Here is a 15,002-nt window from a genome sequence, read left to right on the forward strand (position 1 = left end):
TTGTCGGACGTTGATGTTACTACCCTGTGTTCCTGTGTCTCCTGTGTTCCTCGTTGGATTTATTAAATACCTTTTGTTTATTTATGTCGTTGTTCGTGTGCTTCGTCTGAGCATGACAGAACGTCCGACCGAAACAGTTTTTTCGTACCTTCCCCTCCGTTTTATTTTCCGTTACTTTTTCCTCAGTTTTTTGTTTCCGTTGTGTTTCCCCTATGGCTTCCTTACTCTGTCCAGAATTCATCCTCCTTCAGCTGAAGCAATAAAAAAAAAAGAGCTGAAGGAATTTGCGTCTGACCAGGTGCGAGAGCCGGCCACAATTCCCGCGACGGTGGACGTTCCTGATGGGCGTGAGGGTGCTGAGGACAGCACCGCCCACTGCACCACCGCTGAGAGTGAGCAACGCCTGGATCTGGGACAAATTTTTCTGGAACAAGATTTGACTAATGTCTTAGAAGATATATATGAAGACATGCCCGCTCTTCTTCCACCATCTAAACTGCCTGACAACCTAGAACAAGATCTGATTAATTTCTCTGAAGATGTATATAAAGACATGCCCGCTCTTCTTCCACCATCTAAATTACCTGACTGCCTGGATTTCCCACCCACCCTCCCTCTGTCTATTGTTTCTGCGGCCTCAGTCCCGCCACCGCTGTCTCCTGGCAGCCCATCTGCTCACCCTCAGCCCACCATCTGTGCGGTGAGTTCGCCACAGGTCTGCCAGTCTCCATCGGTGTCATGGCTGGAGGATCCCTCATCTTCGCCTCCAGCCTCTGAGTCCTGGACTCCACCTCGGCCCTCCGACCCTGCGGCTCCACCCCGTCTCTCAGCTCCCTCGTCTCCACAGTCGCCCAACGGTCCACCAGCTCCACCGGGCTCCATCGTCCCTCCGGCTCCGCCCTGGTCAGTCGTCGCCCCACCTTCGCCTCTGGACTCTACTCCTCTGGCTGCGCCTCGTCGCTCCGTCCCTCCGGCTCTGTGGACCTCCTCCCTCCCACAGGCACAGCCTCGGTCCTCTGTCGCTCCGGCTCCGCCGTGGACCTCCGGATCTCCGCCTCCGCCTTGGTCGCCAGAGCCTTGGGCTCCGCCTGGGCCCTCCGGATCCTTGGGGTCGCCCAGGATCATCGGCTCTCCGTCTCCGCCTCGAGCTCTACCACCACCTGCTCCGCCTCCGTCGGTCGGCCCCATGGAGTCGTTAGCCTTTCCTCCACCTTGGCTCCTCCCTCCATCGGCTCCACCGTGGGGCTCCATTATGGCTGCGGTCTGGGTCTCACCTGGCTCCTCCTGCTCCAGCCCCCTCCTGTTGTCACCTCCTTGGCTCCTCCCTCCGTCATCACCCCCATGGAATATCCCATCATCACCCTGGACTCCATCTTCTGCCCTCCTCCCGGGAGTCCGTCCTCCGCCGAAGCCCCCTCCTAAGACTTTGTACATCTTGTTTTCTCTGTTTGTCGGCACGAGGACGCGCCTTCCGGGAGGGGGAGGCTGATTTCGGTGACGTGAGGCAGCTAGCAGACGGTCGGTTTAGCCAGTCTGTCTGCTTCCTGACCTGGGCCCCAGTTAGTCAAGTGCAAACTCTAAGACTATATGCCATATTACTAGTAGAGCAGCACCACCCCTGGAGGGATGAAGACCATCTCTTTTCAACAGGGCACCACTTAGACATCCAGCCATTTAGTGACGACAGTCTGCTATGTGTATCGTCACCACAATAAGCAGGGAGGGGACCAAAGCAAATTACAGTGTCTGACATCTTACTTGCAAGTTCACACACCTCTTTAACATTATTTTTAGTGATCTCAGACTGGCGAAGTTGAACATCATTTGTGCTGACATGAATTATAATCGTACTGAATTTACGTTTAGCATTAGCCAGCACTTTTAAATTTGCCAATATGTCAGGCGCTCTGGCTCCCGGTAAACATTGGACTGTTGTGGCTGGTGTCTCTATTTTCACGTTCCGTACAATAGAATCACCAATAACTAGAACACTTTTGATCAGGTTTCTCAGTGGATGCGTCACTGAGTGGGGAGAACCTGTTTGATGTTCTGATCGGAAAGGGAGGAGCATGTTTTGACCCGTGACTATGCCGTTTCACAGTCACCCAGTTGCCCTGCTGCAAAGGCAAAGTTACTGGAACCGAACAATGTATAGGATTCCCTGAGCTAGTCGCATCCAAAGCCGTATCTAAGGCCCTCACATTCTTATTATCCTCGATTAAAGTTTGGATGCATGTCTCTAGTCTTAACCGTAACTTCAAAAACCCTTGGAGAAACCAAGGTAGAGCACCTTATAACACCAGTTACTGCTCTTTGACTTTGTTTGGAAGGCTCAAATTGAGTTAGGGCGTTTTGCCTTTGTTTAGCCACGCGTCAGTATAAAGTTACAATGCTGACTCTTAGTTATATGGTGTTTTGCCTTTGTTTTACTGTCCATTAAAATCTGCCGTGTTTTAATTACGGTGTAGCTTGTATACTTTCATACATATGATCTGTCACTGAAGCATTAGACAAACGAATTGGATAGATCGCGATCGGCCAGACAGCTCCATATAATAACGCAACAATATGTAAATGTGAATAATCTTTAAAGATTTTATTTTCTTTCTTTTTTTTACTTTTTATAATGCAGATTATTCAGCTAGTTGGATGCATGTGGAATCGAATGCCGTAGCATGTAGCATGATCAATTATAAAATCAGTAGGCTAGGAAAAGTTTGCAATTAAATCCATATCCTACCTTTTCTTGTAACCCGATAAAATCAATCCACAAGCATTCTGGCCATTCCTGGTTGCTGGCATTCACATCAATCCATAAGTCCTTCTTTTAGGTTAAGCTATTTCATTCACATCAATATAAAAACTATTATGCTATCTCTAGCATTCTCTTACGTTACTGAGCATAGCAAACTGTGATAGGAGTACCAGTAGTGGTACTCAGGCTCCCTCTAGTGGTACACAAAGGAAGTTACCACATTTTGCCTTGGTGTGATTTTTTTTTTTTATTTTTTTTTTAATGTAGATACTTTCCATTGCTAAAGCATCTAATTGCCAAATTTCCAGTGTCCTACCTATAATTAATTTGGCTGGACAAATAAAAAACTTTAAAGTCATTTTTCTCATTTTCACACTTGCCTTGCCTTTGGTAGTGCTGCAAACTACCAGAAAAGGAGAAGAAGCCATTACTTACCGTAGTTGTAGAAGGATTTCAACTCACCACTGTTGTTTGATGAACTCGTGAAGAGAAAGGCAGGGGGAGAAAACAACAAGGGTTGTAGATGCAGATAGAAATACAAAAATAAAAGTAAATGGCAAGCTAACTGGATAACATGCTGCAGGCACACTGCACTCGCGGTTGTAGAATAAAAACGAGCGTTCAACTAGAGCGAAGGAAAAAGGAAAGCGGTAGTAGACGTGAATAGAAACATGAGTGGAAACGTGAATGGCAGGCTAACCGGCAAACGGAATGCTAACACACAGCACCTAGCATTCACATCAAGTCTATCATTAATGTGAATAAAAGAACAAAAGAAAAAGAGAAATCGATTGCTCTAGTCGCTGATTAACTTTTGTAGCTTATAAATAAAGTTTATGAATAAAGATTAATCTGTATAGTTTATGGATATGAAATTTATAGTTTGTGTGGAGATTGTTTAAATATCACTTAAATTAAAAATTTCAGAGCCTATTAAATGTTAAAAATAATGTCTTTCAGTTATACTGTAATGTTGAATGGTTATAATTAATAGGTAAATTTGAGGGAAAATGCATTTAATAGAGACAAAAACTGTAAATGTGTTTAGTCATTGTAGTAAATATGTTGTAAATATGTTTAGTCATTGTAGTAGTAATAACTGCCTGTTTTTGCAGTTTCATGGCCGGTAAAAAAAAAATACAAAAAAATTGCGGGTAAATTTTATCACGTCACAGGCTTTTGGCAGGTGTGGCAAAAAGTTAGTTTTAAGCCGTTAGTATATATATTTGACTGTTTTTTCATTTGTTACCATTAGCTATTAAAAATATTTTGACAGCATTTATTAATCTGTTCATGTTAGTTTATGTAGTTATTCATTGTTCATGTCAGTTTACAGTGTATTTACTAACAGAAAACTTTTTTAAATGCTAGTTGTTCATTAGTTCATAAAATCATTAGTTCATGTTAACTAAACTAAATAGTTAATGTTACCCAGTAAAACCTCTGAACTTGGATAAATAGCTCACATCATCTTAATGGGTAATTTTCAACCTTTCCAGACCTTTTATAACATTTGCGTAGTTTGTAGTATATTTAAATGAACAACATGTAGTCGTTCTCCAGTCTTTCTCTGTCAGCAAAAGGCTGTTGGAAGATGAAAAAAATAAATAAATTTAAAGTTGATCATCATAGATCTGAATGATTGTTCTTTCTCTTTCTGTTTTCAGTCTGTGTGGATGCAGAATTACAGAGGAACAGTGTCTCATCCTGACTTCAGCTCTGAAATCAAACCCATCACACCTGAGAGAACTGAACCTGAGTGAGAATGAACTAGGAGACTCTGGAGTGAAAAACCTCAGAGATCTACTGATGAACACACAATTCAAGCTGGAGAAACTACAGTTAGTAGTTTTCTAGTAGTAGTTAGTAGTTAGTAGTTTTCTAGTAGTAGAGTTAAAGTTGATTTATTTTAAGACAAGTGGTCTTAAAATATATTGATTAAAGCAGTGCCCTGATTTTGCCATATTGTTTAATTTGCAGCATTTGATACAATATTCTAATTGTGTAAATGCAGAAAGCTGTCTTTTATCAGAGAATAAAGAATAGAGGCATTAAATAAATAGCTAAAGTCAAGTAAAATAAGTAAGTAGAAGCAGTACCTGCCCGCATACAAAACTAATGTGACTCAAACTATTAGAAACTAAATACCTGCTGTAGCTCTTCAATATTAGGATCATCATAGATCCTGAACCTTAGTTTGAATTAAATAAAAAAAACACAGGAGTGAATCACTTATGTGATGTACTAAAGGATTTACACTGTAAACAGAAGAGATTGAGGTCAGTAACATTCACATAGAATCAAGAAACAAGATGATAAATGTTTTTGCCATTGCAGGTTAAGCTGCTGTGAAATGACAGATGAAGGTTGTTCTGCTGTGACTTCAGCTCTGAAATCAAACCCATCACACCTGAGAGAACTGAACCTGAGCAGGAATAATCTAGGAAACTCTGGAGTGAAAAACCTCAGTGATCTACTGATGAAAACACAATTCAAGCTGGAGAAACTAGAGTTAGTATCATTATACTGTACAGCAGTTACAGTGAGATTAAAGTTCACTGTTTAGTTTAAGACTGCTGGGTCTTGTCACATCATTTCCAGCGCTGCACTTTCTGGCATTTCTCCATCTTGATTCATCAAAGATTCAGGAATACTATGTTTTTATGTGTATCTGTAAAACAGCATGAAACTTGTCAACAAAAAACAGTCTAACAAATCACAGATGTTTCTGACAATTAGATTTATACTGGACTAATAGTATATTTCACTATTTATTATTATTATTATTATTATTATTAAAGGAAATGTGTATTTATGTAGTTATAAACTATGCTCTAAAATGGCTTGAAAAATCAAAAAAAACATTTGATTTGATTGATTTGATTATTTTCTTCCATTAGAAATGTGAAAGTAGACCATTTAATGTTGTTAATTTATTGTTTCTATATTGATTCTACATATTAATTTGCATTGGTAAAATTCACTTATTTGTTGACTGATGGATTGTAACTAGTCTCCTCAAATTCCTCTCTTGGTTTGTTTATTCATATGTTAGAAGTTTCCATGATTTTGCTGGTTTATTAGTGAAAGTATGACATTTGCTCATGATGCATCATAGATCTGATTAATTGTCTTTTCTCTTTCTGTCTTCAGTCTGTGTGGATGCAGTATTACAGAGAAACAGTGTCTCATCCTGACTTCAGCTCTGAAATCAAACCCATCACACCTGAGAGAACTGAACCTGAGTGTGAATCAAATAAAAGACACAGGAGTGAATCACTTATGTCATGTACTGAAGGATTCACACTGTAAACTGGAGAGATTGAGGTCAGAAACATTCACATACAAGAATCAAAATGATTAAAATCACTTTAACAGTTTAAACCAAAACACTTTGTAATAACTAATGATACAGACAACTTCTTAAGTGAGCCTATCCAGTAATTAAAACTGTTATAAAGAGTGTGGAATAAAGAGTTAAGGGGGGGAGGGGGGGGGGCCTTTTTGTTCTGACAGTGTATGATTTATATAAATATTACAGAATACAACATGATCAACATGAACCTTTAACATTCAATTTTAATAAATGTAATTGCACAAACTATGTAGGCTACAATTTGAATTTGTTTATTTTGAAATAACTCAGACATAGGCTATGTATATATATATATATTTTATTTTATTTTTTTATTTATTTTTTTTTTTTGGTATTGTTCTGAGCTGCCTTTCCCAAAAAACATCAACGTTTTATGATACTTTTGGGAAATGCAGCCCTGTTTGAATGCAATGTCAGAAGTGAGTGAACGCTCTTTGTGATTGTTTGGTTCTGTCTTGCAACATTTGTATGCATTCAGATGTCAGATGAGCAGGAAGATAGTTCTTTCCTACACAATTATTTGCTAACATAGGTTATTCGTCAAACTAAATACATATTGCATGCATTATTTTTTGTTAAATAAACAAATAAATAACTTTAATAAATGTATAAATTATAATAAATACATTTACAAAATTTACTGGTAAATAAAGCACACCTTAGTATTGATATTTTGTATTTGAGTATCGATACTTTCGATACTTGCATCAGTACCGTTATATCGATACTTCAGGATTGATACGCCCATCCCTACTAAAAAGTGTACAGTTCATTTATGGAGTAACCTTCCCATCACTTTGGGATATTTACAGCACTAGGGTCATCATGAGGGCCCACAACATCAACATTTGAATCCACAAGCCATCAGACTCCAGAACAACCTTTTGCGCTGTGAAGTCGAGACAGAGAACACATACAGCTTCAGGTTTAGACGGTTTCATTTTGCTCCCATTGAGTTAAAAACACAAATAAATGCACAGCCATTTGCACTCTGTATCAAAAACATATATATGAACATGCTGGAGCATCTCTAATAACATTTATAACTTTTGCAGCGTTTAGAAGTCTTTTGATGGGTTGCATTAAAGGAGCTGTGAAACCGGTTACACTCACTAAATGAATCACATTTATGCCAAACTCTTACAAAGCAAAAACAAACATTCTCTCTCAATCCATGAATGTTTCTCACAGTTAATGTATGCAGTCTCACAGTCTGAAGTGTCTGTCACACATGCTGTTATGAATAATTAAGCAAAGCGTCTTCTCATTGGATAAGACACAAAGTCTTATCCAAGAATAATTATGAGACACTGATGTGTCATTGAAGTACTATAGTCCTTTGCCACAACTTATTATTATTATTATTATTATTGTTGTTGTTGTTGTTGTTGTTGTTGTTGTTGTTGTTGTTGTTGTTGTTGTTTGTTTGTTTTTTGTTTTTGAGACACTTCCTCTGTTTCATTTTATGAAGAAATATTTACTTTATTAAATCATTTTCTTCTATCTTCTCTCTTTCTCTCAATGCAGGTTAAGCAGTTGTGATTTGACAGATGAAGGTTGTTCTGCTGTGACTTCAGCTCTGAAATTAAACCCATCACACCTGAGAGAACTGAACCTGAGCTGGAATAAAATAGGAGACTCTGGAGTGAAAAACCTCAGTGATCTACTGATGAACCCAAAATGCAAGCTGAAAAAACAAGAGTTAGTATCATTTTACTCTATAGCAGTTCATTTAAATGAAACAGAATAAAGTGTGACCTTTCTCATTTCTCTCAATGTAGATTAAGATTCTGTGAAATGACAGATGAAGGTTGTTCTGCTGTGACTTCAGCTCTGAAATTAAACCCATCACACCTGAGAGAACTGGACCTGAGCAGGAATAATCTAGGATACTCTGGAGTGATAAACCTCAGTGATCTATTGATGAACCCAAAATGCAAGCTGGAGAAACTAGAGTTAGTATCATTATACTCTACAGCAGTGACAGTGTGATTAAAGATTACTGTTTACTTTCATGAAGCGACCATGAAATTAAAGTTGATTATTATTTTTATGGAATATTGCAGTGCTTAAATGATTTATCCATGCACATAATGTATTTCTAATTTGTGTGCCCTTCTGATCTTTCATCGTTTTTTTTTTTTTTTTGTTTGTTTTTTTTTACATTCACTCAGACATACTGTAAAATTAAGAATGACAGATGCAAAAATGTTATTGACAATAAAATACTAATTATTAATTATTAACTATACTCTTGTCTTTGGGTAAATTGCAATTCAGAAACAGATTTTTCTTGATTTCTCACATTTAAACTATTTTTTTACATTTTAATGTTATTTTTAAGTAGTTCTATAGTTGATTTTATATCTTAATCTACTTTGTTCATCTTTTTTTTTCTTCCCTTCTTGTTTATGGTCATATAAGGTTTTTGGCAATGTTTTAAAGGAGAAGTCCACTTCCAAAACAAAGATTCACATATAATGTAGTCACCCCCTTGTCAAACAAGATGTTCATGTCTTTTTTTCTTCAGTCATAAAGAAATTATATTTTTTGACGAAAATATTTCAGCATTTTTCTCCATATAATGGAGTGATATGGTGCCCCGATTTTCAACTTCGAAAATGCAGTTTAAATGTGGCTTCAAATGATCCCAAATGTGGTTGTAAATGATCCCAGCTGAGGAAGAAGGGCCTTATCTAGCGAAACTATCGGTTAATTTCATTAAAAAAATACAATTTAAATACTTTTTTAATGTCAAATGCTCGTCTTTTTTCCCGGTTCATGAGAGTTAGGGTATGTCGAAAAACTCCCATTTGATATTCTAGTTAAGACCCTTCTTCCTCAGCTGGGATTATTTACATCCGCATTCGGGATAGTTTAAAGCCGCATTTAAACTGCAGAAAAATGCAGAAATGTTTTCCTCAAAAATATATAATTTCTTTACGACTGAAGAAAGAATGACATGAACATCTTGGATGACAAGGGGGTGAGTACATTATATGTGAATCTTTGTTTTGGAAGTGGACTTCTCCTTTAATTATTGCACAGTATTGTGTTAACACATGATTAATTAACTTGACACTTGTCTGATTCATTGTCTTTTCTCTTTCTGTCTTCAGTCTGTGGAGATGCAGTATTACAGAGAAACAGTGTCTCATCCTGACTTCAGCTCTGAAATCAAACCCATCACACCTGAGAGAACTGAACCTCAGCGAAAATAAAATAAAAAACACAGGAGTGATTTACTTATGTGACGTACTGAAGAATTTACACTGTAAATTGGAGAGACTGAGGTAAAGAACATTTACCAAAATGAAAAAAAAAAAAAAAAAAAAAAAAAATTGACCAAAACTTAAAAGTTTTTTTGTTTTTTGTTCATGTTTCTCCCAATGTAGGTTAGAATGCTGTGAAATGACAGATGAAGGTTGTTCTGCTGTGACTTCAGCTCTGAAATCAAACCCATCACACCTGAGAGAACTGAACCTCAGTGAGAATAAACTAGGAGACTCTGGAGTGAAAAACCTCAGTGTTCTACTGATGAACACACAATTCAAGCTGGAGAAACTACAGTTAGTATCATTATACTCTACAGCAGTGACAGTGTTATTAGTTTACTGTTCAGTTTAACAGTTTACTGTTCAGTGAGTATGTTGGGAGCATAATTCACTTGCTTGTTTGGTGTGAAAATGCTTAATATTAAACTTTGACGCCAGGTGAAAGTTTAATGGTGTTTAATGGGGGAGTTGTGGAATCAAGGCTGCCGATTCCTAGTTCGGAGAGAACTAGTGTTGTCTTTATGTGAATCCTGTAAAGTGTGTTTGGAGAGAGGATTATCTCATAGAGAGCAGATTGTGAGAGATCTTTTCGCTGAACTTGAGAGAGTGCGTGTTTAATCCGGTTAAGGATTTTGTTTTTCATTTTGTTGTAAATATTGGGGTTTTGTTTCACTGTTAGGGTTTTTTTTTTTTTTTTTGGGCCCAGTAGTTCAACGGATGTTAAAATGTGCATATGTTGAAGTCTACTGTAGTGTGCATATGCTGAAGCTTATTGTTAATGTCTATGTATTGAGACCTACTAGAATGCGCATGTGTTGAAGTCTGTTATAATGTACATACGATGAGGTCTTCTATAGTGTGCATATGCATAAGACTACTGTATTGTGCATGTGTCGAAGGCTGTTATTTCTGTTTTGGGTATTAAAAGGTAAATGTTCCGGGGCCTGGAAATACTGTTTATTTGCTTGTACACCTATTGGATTGTGATAATAAATTGATTCGAAGTTAAATAGATATGAGTTACAAGCTATTGCCTGGTTGTTCTTGACTAAATTTAATAATACATCTTAAAGAGCAGGTTTACTGATTTTTTTTATACCCCTGGTGCCCGAGCCCAATAATGTAAGGCAAAATACAGCTGCATGATTGTAGACTTAGGGATGAAGTGTTATTTTATGTGTTTTTCTGTAAAGGGAAATGCATAATTATGAGTGAAACTGCTTGTTTAAAACAACAACAATACAATACTACTACTACTACTAATACTACTACTACTACTACTACTACTACTACTACTAATAATAATAATAATAGTAAGTCCTCAGTGAGTGAGTGAATGAATAGTCATTTGTTCCCACATAAGATTTTGTTTGACCAATGTAGTAAAGTTGAGCTAACCCAAACTAATGTAGATTAAATGAATGTAAACCAGCTAAATTGTGTTGACCCAACTAAACAATTATCATTTGAATTAAATAAATTAAATTGTAAAACTTTCTTTAGTAAAATTAAATGAGCGTAATGAATTTATTATTATTTTTTTTAATTTATGGCATTTACTTATGATGTATTTATTCACACATAAACCTTACTTGGATCTGATTCATTGTCTTTTCTCTTTCTGTCTTCAGTCTGTATAGATGCAGTATTACAGAGAAACAGTGTCTCATCCTGACTTCAGCTCTGAAATTAAACCCATCACACCTGAGAAAACTGAACCTGAGCTGGAATCAAATAAAAAACACAGGAGTGAATCACTTATGTGACGTACTGAAGGATTCACACTGTAAACTGGAGAGATTGAGGTCAGTAACATTCACACACAAGAATCAAAATGATTAAAATCACTTTAGCAGTTTAAACCAAAACACTTTATACTCAAAATCTCATGATTAGTTCACATTATATTTGTAAAAAAAATTTTCAGCATAATGATTTGTTTGTAAGATGATTTTCCTCTGTTTGTCTCTTTCTAGTCTTTTTGACTGTGGAATTACAGATGTTTCTTCTTTAACTCAGTCTTTGACAAACACAAAAGCACTACAGTTTCTAAAAGAGCTTGATCTGAGAAACAATATGATTAGAGTCTCAAAGCAGCAGCTCATTGATGTGCTACGAGACTCAAACTGTAAACTGAGGTGAGTAAACTTCACTTTCTGATATTAAAGAGATTCATTTACCTCTAATATATGAACAAATATATACTTTCAAATATTCATAAAAAAGAGTTTATCATCAAGCTTTATTTCAAAGGGTTTGTGTCAGAATTAAATGTACAGTTGATTAAAATGTTGAACACAAAGGAGGAAAGAGAACAAAAGCACACTGTCAGAGCTTTATACAACAACACCTGCTTTATTAATGACATCAGTAATAGTGAATCATTACAGTTTGAAATAGATTTGGTCAGATTGTAGGAAAACACTGGTAAAATCAGATACCAGCTTCAGCTCACAGCCGTCCAGCATCACATGGGGGGAGACTGCAGCCTCCAGCCTCAGTCCCTAGAGCACCACTTGAGATCAGGGGACTGAGGTTTACCTGCACGGCACCTACCCGCTGGCCTCCACCTCCAAGAGATGTCACAGCGGTCAGTGCTGATTTTGAGGTGGACATTGCACTGAGAACACTACGGTCTATGAGACAAGCTGATGGTGTGAACTAGGGATGTCACAATACTCAATATAATATCGAACCATTCGGTACGACATACACGGTTCAATACGTGCTTGTGAAGTGCGGTTTTTCGGTTTTGCATTTAAATAACTTTCTTGTTTTATTTCTCTCGGAATTTGCTGTATGTTTGTCCACGATTTCACGTGCTGAAATGAGGAAGCGCTTCACCGCTTGTATTTGAAAAAGCAACACAGGCAGAGCAACTTCAATTCTAATGACATGCAATGATAAGCCTTTCTAAACCTCTTGTCCAGCAAAAGTTAAAAAAACAAAAGTTATACAAACATTCTAACTCATTTTTAATTCACAACATCAGTCGAGTGTTTGAAATAACTTCCTTGTGTGATCTGATATGGATTCTTATCACAGAATGAGGCAGACAATAAATTCTACACTCATATTCAATGTATGTCGATTAGCATTGGCTTATGAAAATACCCGAGATGGCTTAAAGATAAACCATATATTATTGCAGAGGAGTGTTTATTGTCCTTACTTTTCATCATTCAAGACGTTGAAGGTTGAAGGTTTTTAATCAGATACAGCAATAGCGATGCCTTTATTATTATTTTTGTTTTGTTTTGTTTTGTTTATAGCGATGCCTTTATCCATATTAGAGAAGCAGGAACAGAATGTCATCAGTGCTACTTCTTTGACACATATGTGTTTTTTTTTGTGTTTTTGTTTTTTTGCACGAGGGTGCCCTCTGGCATCCAGTATGAATGAAACCAATTCTATTTTGTGTAAAAAAAATAAATAAATAAATAAATGAAGCAGACATATACTAAACCACACTTTTTCCAGTGTACAGAGGTTTACGGGAGTAAAAAAAAAAAAAAAAAAAAAAACAACGGTTCAAAACCGAGGTACGTATTGAACCGTGGACTAACTGTATTGTTGAATCCCTAGTGTAAATGCAAAATGCATGAATGAGGAATTTGTTCAAGGGTGTAAAAGTGTCTCAACCAAGTGACGTAGACCATCAAAAGGCAGATGTATTTCATGAAGGATTTTTCGTTTCCCTGGTCGACAACATTGAGCGCAGGCTGGATGACGATGGAATTATTTCTGCTGCAGCTGCTCTAACTCGCATCCTATTTGGTGATGACAAACTTGTCACAATACACAAGAATAAACGTCTCCATGCTGAACAACCTACTGTTCATTTAAGTAATGGACCAGAGATGTTTTTTTTGTTTGTTTGTTTTTTTTCCACAAATCGCACCCTGGGTATAATGTACATCCAGCTATCCAGGACATCCAGTTATCACAGAATAAACCCAACATGGTGCTCAGGACTTGTATCATCCTGAAGGGGTTTATTCTGTGATAACAACCGGTTAAATGTGCACCATCCCACTTATTATATGGTTTCTTGCCACATAAGTGAATAATTAGGCATAAATTATTGATTTCAATTGAATTATTGTTTAGCTCTTTAAATGCAAAGCTTCTGCAAAGAAAAATATTTCCTAACAAATGACTGTGAACCTGGAAGTTCAGACAAGATGCACATTTAAGACATAATGTACAGTCGCTGTATGAATGTATATAAAACTGTTTGTACACAGCAGATGTTTTCCAGATGAAGTGATCTTTTAACAGAACGTACGTGTGCTATCTGGGGTTGTATCATTAATTACACATCTTTTCACCGCATAAATAAAGATGAGGACATGCAATGTTATTTGAGAAGAAAACCTTTTAAAAAGACACACCCTGTGTTGGAAATCGCCCCCATATGCTTAAATAGGGCACTTTTTGAGTGGACAGTGCACTTAGTGTCTGAATTCACTCATTCGTTTTCATTCACTCCAACTGAACTGTGCTAGTGGCCTAATGTTGGGAACAGTGAATGAGGGTATTTGGACTGTGTTTGAATAAAACGAGTGACAAGTACCCAAGACAAGTAAACGAGCGCTTAAATACCCATTTAAATACCAGTTCAAATTCCTGTATGACTGCGTATTATTCTGCATTGCTAATAAAATTATGACTGACAAATCAGAATCAAGTATTCCTGGTAGCTGTGCAATAATATCAGTTGTGCATAATGTGTTTCACTTTATTTTGACTCTAGAGACAAACAGAATGGATTTTTTGTTCTAAATGTATTATATTATACTATTTTAAAAATACATATTCAAAATCAGGTATAGCCAGTAATTAATCTCTTTAGAGGATTTTAAGCTAACTTTTTACTCGAGAAAAAAAAAAAATGCGTGATTAAAATATAACAACTAATTTGTACTTTGTTCCACTGAACTCTGATTATCTTTTTCTGTTCTATCTTACAGTATAAATAGAGATCCATCACCAAAATATGATAAATGCTGTATATCATAATTTGAAGTGGTCTTGAGAGGAGCAGTAAACATCAGGTGAGGATCCACAGAAGAGCTTCACTACTGTGTCTATGAGGAGAAAGAAATGTGTGATAAATGTGTGAATGTGATCCATACAGGTGAAGAGACTCAGACTTTACAATCAAATAATGCAGCATGTGTGTTAGAAACGTGATATTGAATGATTAATGTTGCTTTAGTATTCAAGCAAATTATCATTTTGTTTGGATTTGTTTGGTGCAGCACTTAAATGTATCAGAAGATATAAAGCAAATCTACGATGTAAAATTTCCATGTTGCTTAAATGTTCATGATCTCGCTTACATTTTATACACATTGTTATTCGATTTAATTGTATATTAAGCTAACTATGTGTCTGTCTGTTACTAATGTACACATGCACAAATCCTCTTATTACAACAAAGTAGAAACACAATGTAAACAAAAGATGGATTGTGCAGTTTTGACCTATTCATTGATTAAAACAGGAGTTTTCACACACAGTGAGTTTGTGCTGAACTGACTGACAGCTTTAGTGTTTATAAATGCTGTGTCTTTTACTTGCTGTTTGTGTA

At 36.8% G+C, this 15,002-nt stretch overlaps 1 protein-coding gene across 1 annotated transcript in view; it reads left to right on the plus strand.

Moving 5' to 3' along the window:
• The window catches only part of LOC127159027 (protein NLRC5), a 44,072-nt gene extending 29,559 nt beyond the window's left edge, over positions 1-14,513 (plus strand). The window contains exons 12-21 of the mRNA XM_051101972.1: positions 4,423-4,596; positions 5,093-5,266; positions 5,909-6,082; positions 7,659-7,687; positions 7,942-8,086; positions 9,251-9,424; positions 9,527-9,700; positions 11,038-11,211; positions 11,383-11,544; positions 14,380-14,513. Of these exons, the coding sequence (XP_050957929.1) occupies positions 4,423-4,596; positions 5,093-5,266; positions 5,909-6,082; positions 7,659-7,687; positions 7,942-8,086; positions 9,251-9,424; positions 9,527-9,700; positions 11,038-11,211; positions 11,383-11,544; positions 14,380-14,428 (1,429 nt within the window). The 3' untranslated portion in view covers positions 14,429-14,513. The remainder of the gene's footprint in view (positions 1-4,422; positions 4,597-5,092; positions 5,267-5,908; positions 6,083-7,658; positions 7,688-7,941; positions 8,087-9,250; positions 9,425-9,526; positions 9,701-11,037; positions 11,212-11,382; positions 11,545-14,379) is intronic.
• Positions 14,514-15,002: the final 489 nt, after the last annotated feature.

This window comes from Labeo rohita, unplaced genomic scaffold (assembly GCF_022985175.1).
Source record: "Labeo rohita strain BAU-BD-2019 unplaced genomic scaffold, IGBB_LRoh.1.0 scaffold_186, whole genome shotgun sequence".
Classification (NCBI taxonomy): domain Eukaryota; kingdom Metazoa; phylum Chordata; class Actinopteri; order Cypriniformes; family Cyprinidae; genus Labeo; species Labeo rohita.